The sequence below is a fragment of the Branchiostoma floridae genome, chromosome 3 (assembly GCF_000003815.2).
Source record: "Branchiostoma floridae strain S238N-H82 chromosome 3, Bfl_VNyyK, whole genome shotgun sequence".
Lineage (NCBI taxonomy): Eukaryota > Metazoa > Chordata > Leptocardii > Amphioxiformes > Branchiostomatidae > Branchiostoma > Branchiostoma floridae.
Window position 1 is genome coordinate 18,636,931 of NC_049981.1, and position 23,023 is coordinate 18,659,953.

The 23,023-nt window shown below is 38.8% G+C and overlaps 1 protein-coding gene across 2 annotated transcripts in view; it reads right to left on the reverse strand.

The window, feature by feature from the left end:
- Positions 1–22,523, reverse strand: part of LOC118410914 — a 38,556-nt gene extending 16,033 nt beyond the window's left edge. The window contains exons 1-2 of one of the 2 annotated variants that reach the window (XM_035812813.1): positions 21,967–22,523; positions 21,832–21,877 (exon numbers count right to left, since the gene is read on the reverse strand). In XM_035812813.1, coding sequence (XP_035668706.1) covers positions 21,832–21,877; positions 21,967–22,062 — 142 coding nt within the window. In that variant the 5' untranslated portion in view covers positions 22,063–22,523. The remainder of the gene's footprint in view (positions 1–21,831; positions 21,878–21,966) is intronic. The other variant, XM_035812814.1, reaches the window with a different exon arrangement.
- Between the last annotated feature and the right edge of the window lie 500 nt (positions 22,524–23,023).

Consider the following 23,023-nt stretch of genomic DNA (forward strand, 5'->3'; position numbering starts at 1 on the left):
CTGTTGTATAGAGGTCAGCAGCATAGTCTAGTAATCGGTTAAGCTCAGTACATCTTTTCAATCTTTTTGAATTAAGCAACTTCATAACTAGCCTGATTAAATCTCGCTTATAGTAGCCCGCCAAACATCCACTGGCCCCCTAGGGGAGGGGTCAGATACAGCCCTGGATAGCGGAGTTTGCGTTACACAGACTACTTCATAACTTGACAGTATTCTATAGATTAATTATGTAAATCAAACATTACCAGTGCAACGGTATATGTTGGAATTTAGGTTAATTGCTATGAATAATGGTCATAAAGACTCCTTCTAATTGAACTCTATTCTACTTTATTCTAAGAAAAATTGCAAAAAGTCTTTGAAATTTGAGATTTTTTACTAAATGTCTCATTCTTTTCAGACATCTAAAACAATGAATTTTCTTCATTCAAATCTTGCTGGTCTCTATTTTCCAGAAAGGAAAAATGTCAGCCACCAGACCAATTTGGAACAAATTCCAATCTTCACAACATGTTCAGAAATTATCATTCGGTGTGCACTAGTTTGTTCTGTGCGGGAGGCAAACTGCAAAGCATCAAAGAAAAGTTTTACTATTAGATTTTTTCCATCATGGCATTCCTCCAACACCAATGGGAATCATTTTTTTCATTCATAGAATTAAACAATGTTTATAATGATTTAACTATCAAAATATGCATCATGTTTTTTATGTGCCCTGATTCTTCCTATGGTCTTTTTTCTATATTCTTAATCTTATTTTGATTTCTTGATCATCACAACAGTCCTATGCTCATGGTTTCAATCTCTCCAGCTATTGCAGCATTCTTGGGGAAAGCAGTTACCGTGGTGACAGAGGTGAGTAGCCAGTTTGGCCCTTTAGACTCAAAATCAAAGTCAAACACAGTGTAACAGTGGGGTTCATGTGCTACCAATTGACCAGTCTAACTGGTCCGGACCTTTTCGTCTAGCGGTTGTGAGCTGGTGGGCCCGAGTCCACTCCTGAAAGGTAGCAACCTTACTAATAACAAGACCATCTTGTCACCTCCCTTAAGACATCCAGGGCATTTGTGCACATTGTGAAATTCCACACGGAAATGGAAATTAAAGATTTGTCTCAGATTAATACATGTGTTCTTCAGCTTGACTACCAGCAAACAATGATCACTCAAAACGTCCAGAGGTAAATCTCCATTTTTGTCCATTTATAGACATGGCATTGTATTTGAATAAGACATGTGTAAAATCATAGTGTCCACCAGGAAATTACTTGGTCATGTCATGACAACTAAAAGACTACTACTGTAATCGGATTAAAGTTCGCTGGTATTTAATTTAAAAGGACTGTTCGTAGTGGTTTTAAATTTGCTGTAGCACCATGCACTGTAGTCTCTAATTACTGCCATGGAAAAATGTTTGCGGTGGTTTTAAGGTCTCAGTGAATTGGCATTGCGAAAACCTTGAACATACAACCACCACATTTACAGTATACCTACCTACCTACCTACCTATCTACATGACAGCCACTGCAACTTAAACGCTGCCCAACCCTAAGGCCTAACTAATATAAATTTCGTGCCAAATGCTGTCATATTTTCAAGTGAGAAGATGACACAAGAAAATAGACTTCTAAATTTTTTATCCATGATCTTATTCATAATGATGTTCGTGATTATACTTATATCAAGAGGAAATTGGTCATTATCGTCTTCCATTTTTCTTGTTAATAACTGATAGTAATAAGATAATAACATGATGCTTTTTTGTTAGTTAGTATAATCCGTAGAGGACTGTTGTCTGCAGAATAATTTTCTACCAGAATGTATAACGATAGACTGAATAGAGGAAAGCATCAGAAATTACTTCCAGTGGTCAGCCATAAAGTATAATAGCCATTTCCACATCAATTTTTATCTCATAAGCAGCTGTTGGTCCAGTTTAGAAAGTATCGCCTCTTCCAAGGACATGTGACTTCTGTGTAAAGAAGCCAGAAACCTTACCAACGGCTGTTATAATTTGACAAATGCCTATTGTGTTCCATGAGTCAGTGTCATATCAATGACACCCAAAGGTATCATATTTGATGATTCATATTGCATAGACAGGCCTCCATTACCATTTCTTTCTTCGAACAAAGGAGATAATAAAAATCAGAGAATTTTATACATATAATTGGTTTGATATTGGCAGATAATGTTAAAATCATCAAGACCACAGCTAACACTTGTACAGATCCTCAACAGCTATACTATAACAGTCTAGTCTAGCTCACCTTAATCAGGTAACCTATAACCATTGTATTTAAAACGGTATTTATTGATATCAAGTCAATGGAAGATGGTTTTGAACTGCAATATTTTGTAAACCACCTGACGTCTTGATACCCCTAATAGTAATATCTTGTTTTTAAATTAAAAACAGATATAAATTACCCCACGGGTAAAGGTGAACTGGCATTAGAATCCTTTTCTCTTCTCATTTCAACATATATTCTATGGCTGAAGATTCTTTGTAACAATTTCTTCTCCGATAGGGAAAACATATTGTTTTTGCTGGTGTGTTCTTTTCTCTTTCATCGTCTTCTGTCAAAAGCCAATCAGAGCTTAGAACTGCCGAGAACCAATCACTCACTCACATTCACTATCCGGTTTAGCGTCCGTTCTTCCCTGTCTTGCAGAGGTTGGACATGTCGCCAAGACACTTTGGTTTAATTGCTGCCCTCCATCCATCTCTGTCAAGGGGGTTGGCTCTTTGCAGTTTCCTATGATCTTCATTGACATTGTATAACTACGAAAGCATATAAGCTGTGTATTATAAACATGAACAATTTTTTTTTTACACAATACTATAGAGAGAGTGAGTAGACAAAAGGCACGATGGAAAACATTCTGCATTTTCAAAAAATGTTGCCTTTCTAGTTGCTCTCTGAAATTATGTACTAGTATATCTGAAAGGTACTTTTCTTGTCTGTTGGACAAACAAATACCAGTGCTCCCTGAAGACTGTTACTGACAGTCACATTTAGTAAGTAAACATATACCTACCAATTTTTATGTAACCTTTGCCTGTAGACCAATTACTTAAATGCCTTCAATTGCATGGGGAGGTTTACTGTACTTGGACAAATATCCAACCCCCCCTCAGTGATTAGAAACAAAACTGTTTGGGTTTGCTCTTAAAACAAGTTGAGTTAAAAGCATACAGGAGTACACCACTGGGGAGTACTGGCTGTCTGTACTTGTAACTGTTCCACAAACAAACCAGTTTGTTCTCCTTGTGTGGCAGCACTTTTCACAAATCAATCTTCATTAAACTCAAAGAGGATAAACAAAACTACCAACATTTATCCTAATAACCTCTAGGCTCCTGAAAATGATACATATTTACCTCCATGGATAATACAGGTATAGTTTTTGGTGTGTCTGTGTGTCTGTCCTCTGGATCTCTTGTAATGATACTTGGTAACGGGAGGTGCCCCAACACGGTACGCTTTTTCTTGCGCTCAAACTCATGGCGCTCCATCGCTAGTTGCCTGAGAGTGGTCAAAGTTTGATGACTGAATTTTTTACACATAGATTTGAACAACATACTTGAATAAGAAATGCATTCATGTGGTTCATGAACCTTTCGCGCTGCGTTACAAGCGGCAAACACTGTGAGACAATTTCGTGTATGTAACCTTCCAATTTTGTGCTACGCTGGACAGTGTGCCTAACTCGGTACGCTTTTTGACATTTTGCTCTCTTCAGAAGTAAGTGGTAAATTTAAGTACACAGAAAAAAATTAATAGTATGATATTTTAGATTACTTTTAACAGTAAAATCGTGACTGTATGTACTTTCTGTCTCATATGAGGAAGGCTGTACCTAGAACAATCCAGCTGATGTTTTTACGAGCAATGGGCTGAATGCACTGATTGTGAATGCCCGACTAAAAAAACCATTACGAAAAAACGACACCGCCAACATCAACAAAACTCTGTGTGATTATATGAAAATATCATATACATCTCTCTATCAAGTCTTATTTTCATAGACAGCACGAATCATTTGTTACAGTCAAATAAATCTTTGGAGCGTTCTCTTGTCTGCCACCTTCACGGCCACACTCCCTTGGGAGTACAATGGTGGCAATGTTAATGTCGCTTCCTTTTGGTTGCTTTTCTACTCAACAAACATTTGAAGACCCATATCCATAGTGTTTTATGGAGCTTTATTTATGTGTATCATGGCAGTTGTGTGACTGCTTGGACGAGTTCGTATAGTTAGCGACACGAGCCGCCAATACGCAGAGGCCGGTGACCGCAGTGATTCAGCACTGTCAACATTACTGTTAGAATTCTGTTTTTAAAAAACATGAAGTAAATATGTTAAAGTATACGTGGAATGCAAATTAAAACTGTGTGCATGGACTTGGTTTATTTACCTTTGTAATCAGCATAGTCAGTGGCAACAAACACGGTGTACTTATGGATAATAAGATCAGCAAAAAATCCGTACCGTCTTAGGACAGGAACCATCTTAGGGCGGCCCCCGTTATGTGTGTAGGTGTTGGGAAGATGAAGGTCAGGTCAATTTTGGTCCCCCTGGTGTGTGACCTTGGTACTGCAGCAGAACTATGATTTTTACTGTCGCTTCACGTCCTGTTATATCTGTACTGGTAAGTGATATTCTCACATCTCAAGTAAAAATGTCCAGAGCATGTGTACCTTCGTGAACAGTTTCATTGTTGGCAACATAACAAAATACAGTACTTTGAACTTTGTTTAACATTTCAATTCTACATCAAACCTTAAAACTCTTAAAGATTAGTCTGTACTTGTTAACAATCTCTGCTCTGTGCTTGAAGCATTACTTCAAACAGTACCAACAAAAACAAATCACTCCGCATTTATCATACAAGACACCTCTGCTTTCTCTCTAAGCAACAATGTTAACTTTACCTGAACCTGTGTATAATACTGGGTCAACCTCCCATGTTGAAATTGTTATAGCAACAACCAGGTTTACCCTGACAGAGTGGAAACAGTTGTTCTAGGTGAGACCTTGTGATCTTTACAGCAACCCATCATTTTTGGAGGGAGAAATATCAACCTTGCTGTACTCATGAGTGTCCTCTTGCCACAAACCTGGCAAGGGGCAAATTTTTTTTTATATAGTGTGCCAGTAACTTGACAAAAAAGTATAGAGAAAAAATTTCTACATATTTGTGAAAACACTCCTTTCTAATTTCTACTACTATGAAATTCTACTAATTGCTAGGGATTTTTTGTTCCCCTGGGTCCATATATAGATTTTTTCAGGTCAAAATATAGCAACATCCAATGTTTACTTTATTTTGGTAGATTTTTCCTGTGTGCTACAGTAAATACTGTAGATGTTGAAATTATCGCAGTGGTTTAATATTCTAAAGCTTTTGCGATGACCTCGGACACAACGTGAACCGGAGCGAAAATGCCTCTTCTGTTTTTTTTGCCCTCCTACTCTGTTGTTTCAACTTTAAAACAATATAATTAAAGGGGAAAATTCCATATTCTCCCTTTGGCGAAGTTAACTGGCATTCACAGCAGTCCACAACCCGGCTAGAGAGACAAGGCTCCAAGAGAACTGTTCCTTTCCCTTCTGCTCCTAGTTCTGACCTCTCCTCACAGTTCCTCACCCCAACAGGAAGGAAACAAATGAGCCAGGAGGAAACAGGTCCCCCTGAAGGAGACAGTCGGTTTCCTTACAAAGTTCCTTCTAGTCAGATCAATTACCAAACAACACAGATAAGACCAGCCAAGTCTTAAGATATATAAGTCTCAAGTTTAGCGCTACACATTCAACATGTGTCAGAAACCTAATAGATACAATCTCACAGGGGTGTCAGACGCTTCAGCCCTTTACTAACTCTGCCCATGGCTAATCAGACCAACTTGGCCACATCCTCCTCACCATCATTGGTCCCTGTGCTATAGAACCCCAGTGAACTCCTCTGACACCCTGACCCTTACCACTATCCCAACCTTAACTTAGGCCCAAGCTGACCAGCATGATGGAGTATTATAGCCTCCTTCATACCTGGAGTTGCCTCCTCCACAGCCAAGGAGCCCTGTAGCAGCTGCAGAGACAAATTTCTTTTGCATATGAGCCTGGCCACATATAACATATCAGCATTCCCCCCAAAATAAATACAGTGCTCCTAGAATGCTGCAAAGAAGGCTAGTGTTGGGCCAAGATGGTGATACTTGTCCTAATCCTGTGTCACAGGGCAAATATGTGGAGATTTTGACAGTGGCCTGGATCTTATGTGTGATCTTGTATTGACCTGGATCCTATGTGTGACATAAAAAAGATTTATTCACAATAGAGGCTTTTTTTTCCAACATTGCTATTCTATGGTAACTGCAAATTCTAATATCATAGGATATTGTACTCACTAAATGACAATTCAACATATGTAGACAAACCCCTGACCAGGCTTCTGCAGTGCTGCATCCCAGACAGAAAGACTAACATGAAGATTTGTGGAATTATATTCGATAGAAGCTGCATCTTTGAAATCATTGATACCTCCTGATCCCATCTCCAATGCCTTACATGGGATTAAATGAAAACCCCAACTGTCCAGGGTCAAATGTGACTTGATATCATGGCTAATGACTCTTCCTATCTCTGGCTTGAAGGGGCTGGCAACAAGCCAGCCTACATGAACAGCAGCAGTTCTCTAACTGGGTACTCATTTGCAATCATATCCGCAACAAGTAGACTTCAAACTTTTTTTTTATCTCAGAGTTGAGGTGTGGTAGCTCTATACAAGAAAGGACCTCAAAAATCTGTTCTTCCATTGTTCTGCTATCCTCTTTGAAAGATTTTTGAAAATGCCACTGCAGTTCCAAAACAACCTAAAAGGCTCAAAAATCAAAACACCTTAAGAGCAAAACCATAGTATGTCCAAGTTAATAGATACAATACCCAGAAGTTCTGCTGCAGTACCAAGAGAAGCTGCCAGGTGGCTCAAGCCTCCATCTTCACAACACCTACCCACATACCAAATTTATCACATTTCATCAACCTATGCTTACCTAAAATATGCCAAAACACACACACACAGATACACCCAAAGCAATACCTCCTCTTTTCATGGAGGTAACAATGCATCATAGACCACAATACCAGTACTTTCCTGTCAATTTCACAGCAGCTTTAAGCAAAACACTCAATTTCCCTAAATTTTAGTGTCTTATTTTCAGAAGCCCTACCAAAACACCCACAACTTCCAGGTGCTTTTAATCAAAGCAATGCCATGACAAATTCGGATAAAACCCTTTACAAAGAGTATTAGTTAAAGACCCAGGAAAATACTTTTAAAGAATGCTGCAGCTTCTTTCGTTTCAAGGTGTTTCAAAATCCACCAGTCCTTTTATTGCTGTACAAAGTCTGATGTGGCATCAAATGGCCAAGTGGCTATGGTACTGGACACAAGATCGAGAGACCACAGGTTTGAGTTCCTTGCAAACGTCTTTGGATATGCACTTAACAAAACTTTCCTCATTTCAACCAGATGTTAACATAGGCACCTGACAGGTTGGGAACAGGGACAGGCTCCTCCTTCCAATACTGTGCCCTAGACACCCTGAAAAGGCTATGGGAAGAGCTACTTTTACTGTGTATATTGAAAACAAACTAACACATATGAACCTCAATCACTGTTATTGTTTATCCTAAAAGCTGCCTGTCATACACTTCTGATAACAATTCAAATCAGCATTTTAGGAGACATAAGGCACAGTGATGTTAATGACAAGGACATTTAACAAAAATGCTGAACGCAAACTCCATTCAAGAAACGGGTCCTACTCCAGTTTGTGTACAGTACTTTGTTGTGATGTAACGCTAGTTCACCTTTTTCTGTGGGTGTTGTTTTTAAGGTATTTTGGGATATCAAGTGGATGGACAGTGGTTTTAAACTGCAATACTTAATATATTGTGATTTGAAACCACCATCCCTTGACTTGATATCCCTAAAAACCTTGTTTTTAAAAACAACGGATATACATACAGGCTACATCGCAAATTGCATGGCAATCTGTGATTTAATAGGCTGCCTGGTGACATCACAACTCAGTCTATTTAGTAGTAGTAAAAGCACTTGTTACTGGGAAGAAGAGTCTTGGTGTGAGAGTGTTCAGCAGCCTGTGTCAGAAATGTCTGCACTACCAGCACAGGTCATGGGCAGGTCACATTCAAGTAGGTGCCAATCCCAGAGGAAAACTACATCTGTGGCATTATGTAAGGGGAAGACAGACATCCCTAAAGTTCTTCTGATTACATAACACTCTTAATGATATATTTAGCAGAATGGTAGTGACATTTCTTATATATGTATAGTTCCCTCAAGAATATTGACCTCAAGTTTCTTATCAACATTTCTTAATTTCTTGATTTTTCAAAAAATACCTGGTTAAACCTAATAACATTACCTACATGTATGTTAAACACAGACTTTTCATGAATGAAAAGCATGATATTTTATTTATGTTCTGACTTCTAAACAAATCTCTGACAAATTTAAGAGTTTCAATCATTGGCACTGTGTAGCGTAGGGTGTTCAGCTCAAGCCCAGAGGTCCTGGGTTCTAATCCCCTGATATGCTCCAACATTGTGTTTGCCATAAGGCAGTTTACCGAGTATGCAATACAAACAATATTCACTGTAAGGCCTTTCAAAGCTAATGCAGGAAATGACATAATCTAGCATGTGATGAAACTGCCCCTGATTTATGTTATTGTTCACATAGGATACACCAGCAGATCACATGATGGCCTGGAGGTATTAAGTACTCAGTCTAGGCTGCTTCTAAATTGGTTTGGTTCTGATTTGGGTCTCAGTCCTCAGCATTCTTTCAAGCTACTGTAAACCATTTTAATTTTGTACATTTTCCACTCCTTATATCCCCCTTTCCCACATAGTTCCTTCATAGTTGCTTTCATTCCTACATATCTTGAAGTCGACACTACAACATTAAGTTTGTTAACAATGCAAATTTATGTATTTTGGTCATTACTAGTAATTGGCAACTTATCTCCAAGGCATCTTACCTTACTTCGTACATGGTAAAATGTACTACACAAAATTATAATCTTAGAATCCATTGTTCATAAGGCATATTTTGTACCATAGTTCTTTAACAGCTTAACATGCCATATTTTTAACTTGTCTTGTAGTCATTCTTGCTTTCTTCAATGTTTTCGTTCACCATTCTCTCTTTTGAAACAAAGGAGATAAACGTATAACTCTTGGGCAACCTTTCATGTGATTTAACAGTGGACTTTTACAACAGCTGACATATGTCTAGTCACAGGCCAGTCTTACTGTTGGAACTCAAGGTATTATCCCACCGCCACCTCCAGATTTTCGGGATATCCCGCCCAAAAATAACAACCCATTTAGAGCGGGCTCTAAACACTATCTCGGTTGGAGAATGTGGGGATAGTTTTACAGCCAGTGATTGACTGGATCGTCCTGATGCCTTTGATGCCTGATCATGCAGTCTCTCCTCATTGGTCAATCTAGCAGGAAACTGAGTTATGGATAGAGCAGAATGGCAGGGAAGGGGGTTTCTCTTTTTCAGCTCAACAGTTTTGTGTGTGTGTTTCAACTTTCCTGAACAAAGCATTGTTATCATTTAGTTTTCCAAGTTTTTTTACATTTACCCACACATATTGTAGAGTACAGCCCTTCCACATCTGTCCCTATTAAAAGAAAAGCTGTCACAGTGACCTGAGGACCTTCCCACACTTGGGTTTCAACTCTGGAAATGCTTAATAAGACTGTTAATCCATCCAAATCAAGTTTGCAATCTATCCTTCATGAAACACTCTCATCTCACCTATCCCTTACTCCTTATCCCTTGACTGTTGGAGCACCACAGAAGAATTCTGACAAACGAGTTTTCTTCCGCCTTCTCAAACTGTGGTAGAACTCTGTATCCATCTACATCTCTAACTGCAATATTTTACTTTCCATTCCTCACAGATGACCTGCTCTTTAAAACAGTCAGTCATCAGTCTTAATTATGTCATTAAGGCTTAATAAGTCCTCCATGTTGTTCATCATCTTAATTCATGTTGTTTAGTGGACCAGATATCTATTGCCATTCATTGGATTTATTCAAAATAAGAAATGACAAAATACACCAGGGTAACAAAGAATGATTCCTCCTTTTATTTTCTTCTTAATTCTTTCATCCAGTCATTTGCTTTGACATTCTGATCATTTACTGCAATAGTCAACAGTCCAGCTAAGGAGTCTCTTGAGGACCCCATCATTTGTTATCATCCATGTCCCTGGTGTAGATGGTGATGATGTGACCTTCAGTTCATCTTTAGATATTGTAAACTTTCAGATTTTATCATCACATCCTGAATCATCCTATGGTTGTCTTTCTTTTCTACCTGTATGGATGGGGAGCTACTTTTTATATGATATTGGCCTCTACATATTCAGTACCAAGTGAAATCACATGTTATGATTAAGACAAATAGATTGTCTGTAATACCCCGTTCACACTAAAAAAACATGCAAATAAAATATTTTCTTTGTGCTACACTTTGTGTAATACTTTGTGCTACTATTGTCTAACAATACAAAACAACACAAATCTAATGAAGATACAAAATGTATATGTATCAAAGATAGAAGTTCTGATGCAGTACCAATGAAATCTCCAGGGGGCCGAAATGATATTTTCTTTAACCACATTCATATAAACCTACCAAAGACATAACCTTCTTGGTGAAGGTAATAAACAATGTCCCAGCCAGGGTTCCCCTTGGAGGAGGGCCCTGACTGTTTGTCTAGCCACTCTGGACGCCTGCCATTCTGTTGGAGTCTGAACTTGACCTATGGCGACCTCAATTTGGAAGGATCCAGAAGACACAGATATGCCATGTGTTTTGGTGCTAGGGTTACGATGTACTGAAACAGCACTACGGCAATATTGAATGCAGAATTCCTAGGAGCATTTATATATTATATTATGCATCCACAAAAAAGCTGGAACTAACAGAAAATCACAGAAAAATAAACACACATTCATGTTTCAAAGTTCTTAAAATTCTTTCAGACTCATCCTTTCCTTTAGGAAAGTAACAAATTAATAGTTGAAAGGAGAGCTTTATGACTCCCTCTCCACAGAAGAAAGCTAAGAGTTGTAGTAGTTGTAGAGTTACCATTCTACATGTAGTCCAAACAGACAATCATTAGTTCTATTCCCATGGATTGCAGGCTCCTGGCATTCATTATGGATCTGTGAACCTGACCTTGAGCGCCCTGAACTAGCAGCATCCTGTAGGGTAGCCAAGCATATCCAAACATGACACATGGAACACTCTGATGAGTGATCTGGCCGACAAGTGGGAGCAGAAACAAACCATGGTGGCTCCAGTTGGCACTCTACTATATATCAGTCTGCTGAATGTATAGATTCTTTATCAGAATCAGCTGTTCTTTTTGTTTTCCAACAGCAAAGCTAAAAGTTAGTTTGGAATTTCAAGTTACTCCATACTGCATGATTGTTTGTAAGACCTTGGTCTCTGAAGAGGTTATGTTAAACTAGGTTTTGAGGTGAAATGAGCAGTGTTGGCTTCTATTCCCATTGACCTCCCACTGATTAAGGTCAAGTTCGTTCTGAAACAAAGGGCCAAAACAAACATTTTTGCTGTATAGACAGCTCTTCAAAATATTTATGGACCACAAATATCTCAATTACATACGATGAAAACTCAAATCAGTTCTGGATATCTTTAGATGTACAGGTAATTGTAAAACTAACATAGGCCAACTTCCAACTTTGACAAATTGTGGTTTCCCTTTGGGAGTTATACCAGTATGTATAGTACACAAGATATGAACCCTTAGTACAGAATTGTGAATTCTTTGTTGTGTCCTTTCACAGCAAATGCTCACATACTCAAAACATGTGGTATGGAACAAACTAGAAAACCAATACCTCAAAGAGACTTTGAAAACATTTCCTCTAATCCCCATGCTCTAATTTTTCAGTTATGTCTAATCAATTAACAGACTCAGCAAACAAATGTAACCCATAAGTGTGTCACTACATACATATTGACACAATCCAAGCACTATTCCAAACAACCTGTTTCTGTCACATTTACGGACATACTAATTATGGCCACACCAATTCATTTTGTTGGTTCTTGGATTTTATAAAGAGAAAATATAGCAAGAGCCGAAGAGGCAACAGGCAGGAACAGAAGATGGAAAACTTGAATATGACAGTACAGTAAATGCATTTAAGTTCATGGGGATTTACTTTCGCGGTATCAGGAAAATGGAGTTTTCACTGTGGTTTTAAGTTTGCGGTAGCGCCACAGACTGTAGTCAAAAACTATGATGGAAAAATGTTTGCGGTGGTTTTAAGTTTGCGGTGAAGCAGCCACCGCGAAAACCTCAAATATAAAACCACTGCAAACATTTCTGCATTTACAGTATTCACTCCATAAAACCGAGTGCACCAAGGCATAAACCTGGTCCTTGGGCCTGACCCTGTTCCTTTGTTTTCATTATGTTTTTCCAATTAAGCATATTTTTCTTTATTTTTCTACAATCTGAGAACTAACAAATTTAGATGGTATGGCCCTACCACCATTTAGCAGTTTTAATTCCATATATTTCAGGACGGTACGATGAAAGACAGATTAGATAACAATTGGATTTTCCAGAAATACAGACAAAAAAAAAAAAAAAAAACTTCCAGAATTGGCCTGAGATGCAAACATTCCTGATCCCTTTGTTATAATCTGAGCTGATACTCATAACAAGAATGTTCGTTAAATCAAACCCTTCCTGTTCAAGATTAGAAGTGAAACATGAAACCAATACTTAAACCTCTACTTCAGAAGTAATTAAGTTGGAATTAATACAGTATTAAGGAAAGAATGTACCTCTAAGCATCTGTACAGCAAAACATTTTGGAAGCCCATTATCAGATAATTGCACTGTGTGCTTCCAAGATAAAGTAACTACTACAGTAACTACCTTGATGATTTTAACATGTAAAAATGAAGTGCATCAGTATACTCTATATTTTCACATCATAACCATACAGATGTACACTGAACTGCACATTCTTATTTCAACTGTTCAAAGACCAATTTGAGTACAACAAGGCTGTATTAAACTTTATCACTCAAAATTTTATGTCTTCCCAACGGTCTACACATCATTAAGGCTCAGGGTTGGCAGGTTGTTACTGTCGGTCAGGTAACCGGAAACACAAGATTATTTTTCGTAGGCCTATCGACAGTTAACACTAGTCCACCTTTATTCGTAAGGTAACATATATATGTTGATTTTAAAAATGTGAATAGGGATAATAGGGATATCAAGTAAATAGACGGTGGTTTCAACTTGCAATTTTTCAGAAATACTGAAGTTTGAAACAACCGTCCGTCGACTTGATATCCCCAAATTGCCCTTATTTTTAAAACAACGGATAAAGGTTACCCCGCGGATAAAGGTGAATCAGCATTTAAGTGACCACTTAGATCTAACATATCTACTTTTCTTTCCTTTCCTAAACTTTAGATCTTCAGATCAAGGTTGCTGCAATATCACTTTTATTATTATATTTTGTAGGATATCTACATATTGAAAAACTGAAAAAGGGGAATATAGCAGTCAAACCTGCCCGAGCGACCACCTCTTCTCAGCGACCACCTGGCCATTTCGACCGCTTTTTTTCGGTCCCGATTTTTTTTTCCATTGACGTAAGCATTAAGCGACCTTTTCTCAACGACCACCTGGCCAACGCGACCGCGACCGGCCCAAATTAGGGCCCATAACGACCGCATCATTTTCAAAATTGAGGTTTTCATCAATTTTTTATGATAACTAGCGCGATTTTGTGTCGAAATCGGCCATTTTGCGTCGTATTTTGACTGCCATTACGAAGTTATTTAGAATAATATTTTTGAATTTTTATTACAGAATAATTTTGAATTTACAATTTATAGTGTGCGTGTTGTATTTGACATTAGATACTTCGCTTCTTTACGTGCGCGCAATGTGCTCGCTATTTGCCATTAAACAAAACGGAAATCATTTATACTTTACATCGGGCATGTTTTGAGTCGATACTCTTCTCAGCGACCACCTGTCCAAATCGACCGATTTTTCCCGGTCCCCCGGGTGGTCGTCTTGGGCAGGTTTGACTGTATATATATTTAATTCAATGTTAGACATATTAAAAAAGAGTAGCCACAATTTGAAAACCATTACAAGTTCAGATGGTAAAAAAGGAGCTTGGATTCCAAGTATTTTATTACCTTACCTACTTTATAAACCTACATGGTGGCACCCATGGTCAAAGACACTAGTAGTCTGTATGGGTCCACATGTGTTTTGAAGACCACCTTGTGAGTTAGGAAGAAACTCTATCCCTCTCAGTAATGACTGTGGTTTTGACTACAGCCAGAAAATAAACTCGACCAGACATAACGCCACCTACAAAAGCAGACAACCAGGAATGGCTTAGTTTCAGCTCTGCAATGTCTGCAAGAAAAACTCAGAGATACAGATCAACATCCTTCCTCTTTATCAAGGAAAGAATGAGACTTGCAGCCCTTATCACTGTTCCAAGCCTGAGAAGTTTCCCTGGACCACCATGTCTGCAGACAGGGCTGACAAGCAGCACATGCTCCCACTTCAACCTGAGACACTACAGACAGGATGAACCACAGCTTTTCCAACAGGAGACTTGAAACAAAAAGGTGTTTTGCAGCCAGAAGCTATCTGAAAGTAATAGTCTGTGCCTTTGGCATGTTTATTCATGACAGCATATGCACAAATATATATATATCCATGCATCAATCTGCAGATTGCTGAACAGTTAACACTCTTGATGAAGGTCAAGCCTCAAGGTAGACGAAAATCTTGTTCAGTTACGTTTCCCAACCCATGTTCCAAATTTTCTACGAGCTGGATTTCTAAAATGTAATCAAATGATGAAGTTGAAATCTTTCAACCACAATAGATTAATTCTGAGCAGGACAATTCTGTTGAAACATGAAAGATGATGATAGAAAATGGTAGAATTCTTCTGTAATTGCTAGTAGAATACATTACTGACAGTAAAGGCTTGGTACTTGGAAATAAATAATGTCACTGAGTTACTGAAAATTTACTAAAATGCTGCTATTGCTTATCAGTCATCATTCTTCCAAGGGGACATATAAGTATTATTATTATTAAGTAACATTTTTAGTTGATATGTATCCATGTCGTAATCATTGTAAGGAAGGAGCAAAGGAGGCAAGCTACAGATGAGAACATAACATCGTAGCAAATACTGTAAATGCAGAAATGTTCGCGGTGGATTAATGTTCGCGGTTTTCGCGGCGGTCGCTTCACGCGGCATAACCCATAAGTATTGACGACAGCATGGCGTCACTTCAGGAATACCACAATACTATATTTGCAACTGACGAAGGCATTATACATAAGGAAAGGAAACATCACACTGAGAGGAAGCACAATTAGAACCATATATTACGCTCTTGACATTCGTTGTGACATTACCTATTTTGGAGTAAAAACAAAATGAAATACAGTTCAAAATGTTTAAAATATATGTATGTTTGTATGTGCAAACAAATCAGTAAATGATCAATGATGTTGACAAGTCTGGTATTAGATGGGGGACAATTGTAACATAATATTAAAGCACCACTCAGACTCCCCAGGGTTGGTGAGTCTTGAGAGAATCTCAGTTGGGCATGGACTGTGTTTCTGTGTAACGTTCTGCTACCTACACTAACAAGGACTTTAAAAAATGAGCTGGATTATTAAGGCATGTTAAACAAAGCCCAAATAAATCATGTCCACCAAACATGCGTGTATACTAAGACTATCTGACTATACTAAAAGTCTAAATGCATATAATATGATGGAATCAACTACCAGAATTTTGTATTACAATGTATTTCCACTTTACTCTGCATAAAACTTTTGCCCTCAGTGACCACACCCATGACATCCACTACCAAACCCAAGCACTTCCCTTTGAGTTTGACACTTGACATGTGAAAGACAAAGCACTGGTGGCATCTGCCAGTTGTGTAATAATTGAACAGACAAGCCTCTGCCTACTTGATGATAAAATCCCGGCCCCAACAAGATATCCAGACAGATCTAGGCACAAATGGATCCCAGAAGTCGGACAGGCAGTCCTGTCTGAATTTGTCTCTGTGACCTTTTGCCTTTGTTCACGACCTTCGAGCTGCAGGACCAAAGAGCAGAGTGGGCTCATGCAGAGATGTAAGAAGTACTTTGCTCACGAAATCTGGTCCAGAAAGGAGGACAAATGCTTTCCAGCCTGCAAGTAGGAACTGCTAGTCACTTAAGACCCACCACATGGATGAAAGTAATAATTGTCAGTATGGGGCAACCAGAAATGCTTTGTTCCAACTTTACATAAACAAACAATCATTAAGGCTGTCAGCAGCCAGTAGTCACTTGTCATTCTACTATTATATGCTAATGAAGCTTTTTCAAAAGTTGCGTATTTGCATCACTGTTGCTAGGGTTATAAAGGTTTCAACTTTGTTTGAAGTTCAGTACAATAAGTTTGATGATAATGTATGCATATGCAGACTGCATGTTTTCAAATTTCTCTTTTGTCTGAGCCGAGATGTCTTGAATAACACAATATAATAAGTACGAGTTGTGTGCATTTGCTTTCTGTGATAATTGTAATTTTTGTTGTGAATATCCTCAGGAGTAAACAATTACATCAAATGAGATAACTTCCTTTTTCACTTCACATGAGAACACTCCGCTTTGTCTGGAATTGATAGATTTCCAAGGACTATCATCAGTACTGAAAGATAACAAAAAATTATCTCCAAGCAGATGTAGGGTTTTATTTGTTTTACATCTGTTCATCTAAATAAAGCACAAACCTCATTGCTGGACTACTGACAGTATTCTATTGCCAAAATTTTCAGATGATCATCAGGACATTCTTGATTCCCTCCCACATATTTCAAATCTGTACCATTTCAAAATCAACCATTGACCTTCCAGTAGCATTTGCGTTCTTGCACACATTTTCTTAAAATGTGAAGCTCCATAATATCTATCAACTTTGCCATGAAATCAATGTTTTTAGTAGCATTTGTATGTGGTTTTACAGCATAACTCAAGATGTTTGGGATGAATTGTCATGAAATTTGGTATGTGACTGGGTCTTGTCCCAATGCGAACTGAATTAGATTTTGCTATCCTTAGTATTACAGCAGAGTATCTGCTTGTATTCCTTGTATCTGGGTTAGCATCAGCAAGGGCTCTGGTGCTCAATAATTTCTATTAGATTAAATTCTGACAAGTTGTTTATTTCTTTAAATGACATCATCTTCCTCTGGAGCTCACTGCTCTTTCCCATGAGGCCACATTGACAGGATGTTGTGTCTGACATCACTTCCTATAAAGTATCCAGCTGGAGAATATTAGTGGTGGGTACTTCATCCTTTTCTAAGAATAAAACTTCTACAAATGTATCAGCATGTATGTCCCACAGACAAAAAGCCACTATGCACAAAAAAGGGCTAAATGCTAAAATGTAAGAAATTTTATCATCCCTCATGATCAAAGCAGCTGAGGAAAATTGATAGTCATCAATGTCATGTGCTCCAAGCAGATCTACCAGTGGCAAGACAGTACCCATGGGCCCAAATATGTAACAATCCAGGCAAGCTACAAGTGGTAAGAGAAACAGTCTAACCAGATCTGGAAGTGACAAGACAGTATCCATGGGCCAAAACAGCTCCAATGACTGGTTAGATACTGTTTTGGCCCATGGATACTGTAAAACACAAGAGGTGACAAACCAATGTCCCTAACTGCCAGGCCCAAAGGACGGACCCATTGGTGGCAGTTGGACCCTACTGTTAGAGCTGTCTTGTCACTCTTGCATGTATGACCCAAATATTCAGAAATGATGGCACAAATTTACAAATAGTGGTAAGTCAACATAATGTCTGGCTTTAATCTTAGTGACAAGTAAGTCCAGTGACTGGAAAATACATCACAGGATTGTACTAATACACTAATCATGGGTCATGATGGTCAGCCTCTGACATAACAGGCTTAGGGATTACTCTAGAGGCATCAGTTCTGACCCAGCAATTTTCCACTCAATGAGCAGCTTCAAAGAAATCAGGCAAGCTTCCTTCACAACCAGACTGAAAACATGTAAAGAAATCCTGCCTGGGGGAAAGGGAAAGGCACACTTATCTCACACAGGCTTTCAAGATGGGAACAGCTTAGAAAAGTGCAAAAACATCTCCACTTTCCTTTTCATAATGTGTGATTATCTGCAGCAAAGATACCACACTACTCAAGAGTAGAGACAGTAGCTAATAAAAAAAGCACCATGAAATTTTAAGAGCAAACACTGCTGACTGAAACCATTGGCTGGGAATAATGGTAGCACACAGAGAGCCTTTCTGTCTAGGCAAACAGCTGGCTTACTTTAGATACTGTAGGGTCCCTCATTCCTCTATTCCCTGACCCTCTGACATTATCCTTTCTACTTCAATGTGCATATTTGCTGCCCTTTTCTTGGTCTAAATAGAAACAGGCACAAGACCACCACTTCACATTCTGCAATTCAAGACTTGGAATGGATGGTAAATACAACATTACCACCATAGGCCGATAGGGACTCTCCAGTATTTTATTCTAAAACCAGCCGGCAAGGATGCCTTTCATTGAAAATGCTAATCTGAATCAAAATTCATTCATAAGAATTGCTGTTTATTGCACATAAGAATAAGGACACATGACACATATAATCCACTTGCTTTACATGTCTAATAGTCTGCGACCCTAACCATGCTCTTCTAAAGTAAATGCAACAAAGGCTGGCCTTTCCAGCACAACAGGAGGTTCAACAAACAGCTGGATAGGAGACATTGAGGTTGACAGATAGGCAACATCTGAACAAGGCCTTGGGGTGACAGGAGTAACCTCTAAACATGGCAGTCAGTTACAATTGCATATTGTTACATATACAGGCAGCCAAAAGAGCCATGGTAAGTTTATTTGTCAAACCACAGCCATTCATCAATCAAAAAGTCACCCACCAAAATATGAAGCTGAAAGAAATAATCCAAGTCTGAGAAGTTAGTATTAGCCTATTTGCCGTCTGATATACTGCTGGGGCTCTTCAACCAGGTTTATCTCCAGGACCCATCCCTACATCCCAGGACAGAAATTTCCTTGTTGGGCAAAAATTTCACCTCATCCATCTAAAAAATCTGAACCTCTTATTTGAAACAAAACTGAACAAAGATCTAACCAAGAAAAAACAGTAGCAGACTGCTCCCGGAACAATGAGTAGGACATCTGAACAAGGCCTTTCCTCACTTCCCTAAAAAAATTGAGCAAGGGAGGCCCATTACTTCTTAATTTGGACTGCACCCAGGCTATTTTCCAACTGAAAAAGTCAAGAGATTGAAGAGGAAATCAAAGAGATAAGACAAAGGCTCTTATTCCTGTTTGTAAACAACACTTCAGCAAGCCAGGGGGACTGGACAACATATGGTGTGATTAATAATGACAATTGCCCTCTGTACAGACTTAAATATTTTCATAGACTACAAGCTACACAAAACAATGGACATATTCCCATATATCTAATCACATCATATTGTAATAGCATTTTTCACTGAATATATGATTTATTATCTATATAAAAACTGCTTAGTGAAAGGCAAAATTGCACAGAGTGACTGTGACTGTTGGCTTGTTTAAAATTAAAGCCCTTCTCCTAGATCCTCCCTTGGTTTTACTAACTAGTGCTGAGCTGTTGTACAACCTTCAAGCAGTCAGGTCAGGATGCAGGGGATTTCTCAAGGTCACAACAATGTTAGATCACCAAGGATAACATTCCCAGGGCCTTATTGTAAACATGTAACCAAACCATCAGAAAAATTATCCACAGTAGCCATGTTTGCAATAGTTTTTGACAAGACGATGTCAATCTTTTCTTAGTCATCCCAAAGAGATTCTAACACTAATCTATCTTCACAGTCATGGTTTTGACCCTGTTATGTCTCCACTGATGAAATTATGATCAGATAGATCCAGGGTTGTGTAAACAAATAGCTGAGACCCTGGACTTCATACCCTTGTGATAAACCCTCCCAATGTTTGTGTTGCCTGTTAATCTGTCAACAGATGGGTTTTCCCACCCATCACAATGACATCCTTCCCTTACTCAACAGAAACATTTCTTTCTGTTTCTACAGACAAAATTTCTTTTTGTCATAGGACTTTCAAGCATTGTAAGGTTTGCGATCGGGAAATAAATGCATTATATAGTTAGTTGTATGATGTTGTTTTGCTCCAACATTGCTGTTTTGCTCCAGCATACAAAATTAGTGTTAGCAAGGAGGTTATGTGATATAACCTCCTTGGTGTTAGCAATCATTGAATGTCATCACTTTTAATGGCAATCCTACATAACTCAATACTGTAATAACCTACACAGTTTCTTGTACTATACATTCAGCAATAGTAGCCTACATAAGCTTTACAAATTTGCATAATTGTCTGGGTCTCTATAGAGGCATTGTATAACCAAGGAGGTTTTATCGGACACTAGGGTCTGTTTCAAATAAATCTACTGATAGAGAATGACATTAATTGTACAGAAAATCCACAAAGTGAAAATCAAATGTGATAAGATGACCAACAAAAACAGAAACTCTATCTTTTCTTCTATGAAATCCTTTTCGTCCCAGAGCCCTGGTCTTTTGTTGATGTTGATTATGGATGACAGTCATGATACACCCCATGCATGGAGCAGTGATGACAACAAAACTGATGCATTGCAATTTTTTTCCAGAGACAGTCTTTGTGACTTTCTGCATGTACTAGTGCATTCTTGGTCAGTTTCTATTATACAAGACAACATAGAGTCTTTCAGGTAATTTGGAAGATTTTGCACCATATTTTCCATACACAAAAAAAGACAAGAAACCAGACCCTGATGACTTGGCATCAGATGATGACTATGTTTTCTTTTCTACAAAAAAAAGCCAGACGTGAAATTAAAACATTGGCGTGAATATGTAACAGAGTGGCGCGATCGTGCGCCCAGAGTACTGGCTCTGAACATAACGGTATCTGTTTCACTGCTTTCTGACCTTCTGTAGTAGTTTTATGTGTTTGACGTAGTACGAGTGTAAACGAATCCCTCGCACACGAGCTTCTTTTTCACACTTTCTCGCGACACAAGCAATGTAATACAGGTATCAGGTTCAAGGAAAAACGAGTAAAATATTCGAAATAGACTCGCGAGAGTGAAAGTGATTGAGCAACAAGTGAAATTGATGGCGAGCGTAAAGAGTGTTGAACCGCGCCCAACTTGGTGCGAAATCCCGCCCATACAAACTTTCACATCCCCCCGAGAACAATGCCATTTTTTAACCATAATATCATAATACAGGGATAGGGAAGGAAGCTGGTCTCCTTGACGGGAGTTACATTGCAGGAAAAAATCAAGGCCTCCTGTGAGGATAGAAACCCAACACTTGTCCCTGTGCTACTCTCAACCGGTCATCAGATTCACCCGGCCGGACTGAGCCGTAACGGGAAGACAACAACAAACATGAACGAACATCCCTAAGTAAATATCTCTCTTCTACACCACTGGATGCGACATTGTCACGACTTGTTCACGATTCTACAAGCACAGCTGCCCTATTTTCTCGCCCCGCTATCTGCACTGTAGTTCCCACACTATGGAAAGACAAGGACTGACCTGCAATGGGAGACGACCTCTTGAGAACACACCATCGCTGTTTCCACTGTGGGCGAGAAAACACAGAAATTAGTTCAGTCCAAGGTGGGCAAACGTCTCAACAATCGACGCGTGAAATCTGGCGGTTCACACTACCTTTCTTCCATCTCTGTGCTTGAGCAAACCTTCGAGTATTGCAATGTCTGCCATGTTGAAACGGCATCCTGAAGTCGTGTTCCACTGGGTACGCATGCGTTGGCTCGTCAGCCCAAAAATAAAGTGCTCGCCAGCCAGCCCAAGCTTCTAAATTTGTATCAGGCGGGGCAGTAATTGAAAACAGGCCCCCTTTCCGGTACAAAATCTCCAACTGATAGGCAATTCTTTGCCAGGAGTCTTAGAAGGACTCGGAACGATTTGGTTGTCGTGATATTCGACTTTTGTAGGTTTGACAAGTTTGCAGGAATGTTAGGGGATAAGAGATGGTCTGAAGGCAAAAAGTTGCGTGTACCCCGGTAGGGGGCCTCATGACTCACGGGTCTGTCATGTTTCTCCGAATTAGCGGGTTTGTGACAGGTCACCACATCCTTCCCATCCTCACGGCCCACACCTAAAGCCGCAAACGGTCAAGGACATTGAGCTTGTTGTTTTTCCTTCTCTAAATCTTTCTTTCCTTCCAGAAAGTTTGAGTCGCGTTTTTCAATACCTTTGTATTTTGATATATCGACTGTGTCCACTTTGTCTTCTGCGATTGGTAACGTGTAACATCTTTATTCATTTTACAGCGAGACAAATTAAGCGCAGTGTGCAAAGTTTATTTCATTTTGAAGAAACCATCGTAATAATCTGAACTGCCAAGGTTAGACAACAGTTAATTTCCATTCCCTTTGGATCTGTGTTTTTTTTTTTTCCTAGAGTGGATAACCGTTACTAGTAGCTATTTTGCTACCCCTGACCTACCTATAAATGCAATTCGCTACAAATACAAACACAGCTCATTGCCTGTTTGGTTTTGTTTTTCAGATTTCAAATTACGAAAATGGCTTTTAGTCGTATTTTTATAGTGTACTTGAAAAATCAAGTCTTTTGATATTACAACAGTCAGCGGGGACGTGGATATTTTCCAGCATGTAGATATTGTCATTTCAAGTAAGAAAAATACGACTGTACCTTAATAATAAACGTTGTTTCACGGATAAACGCTGTACGTGGGAGC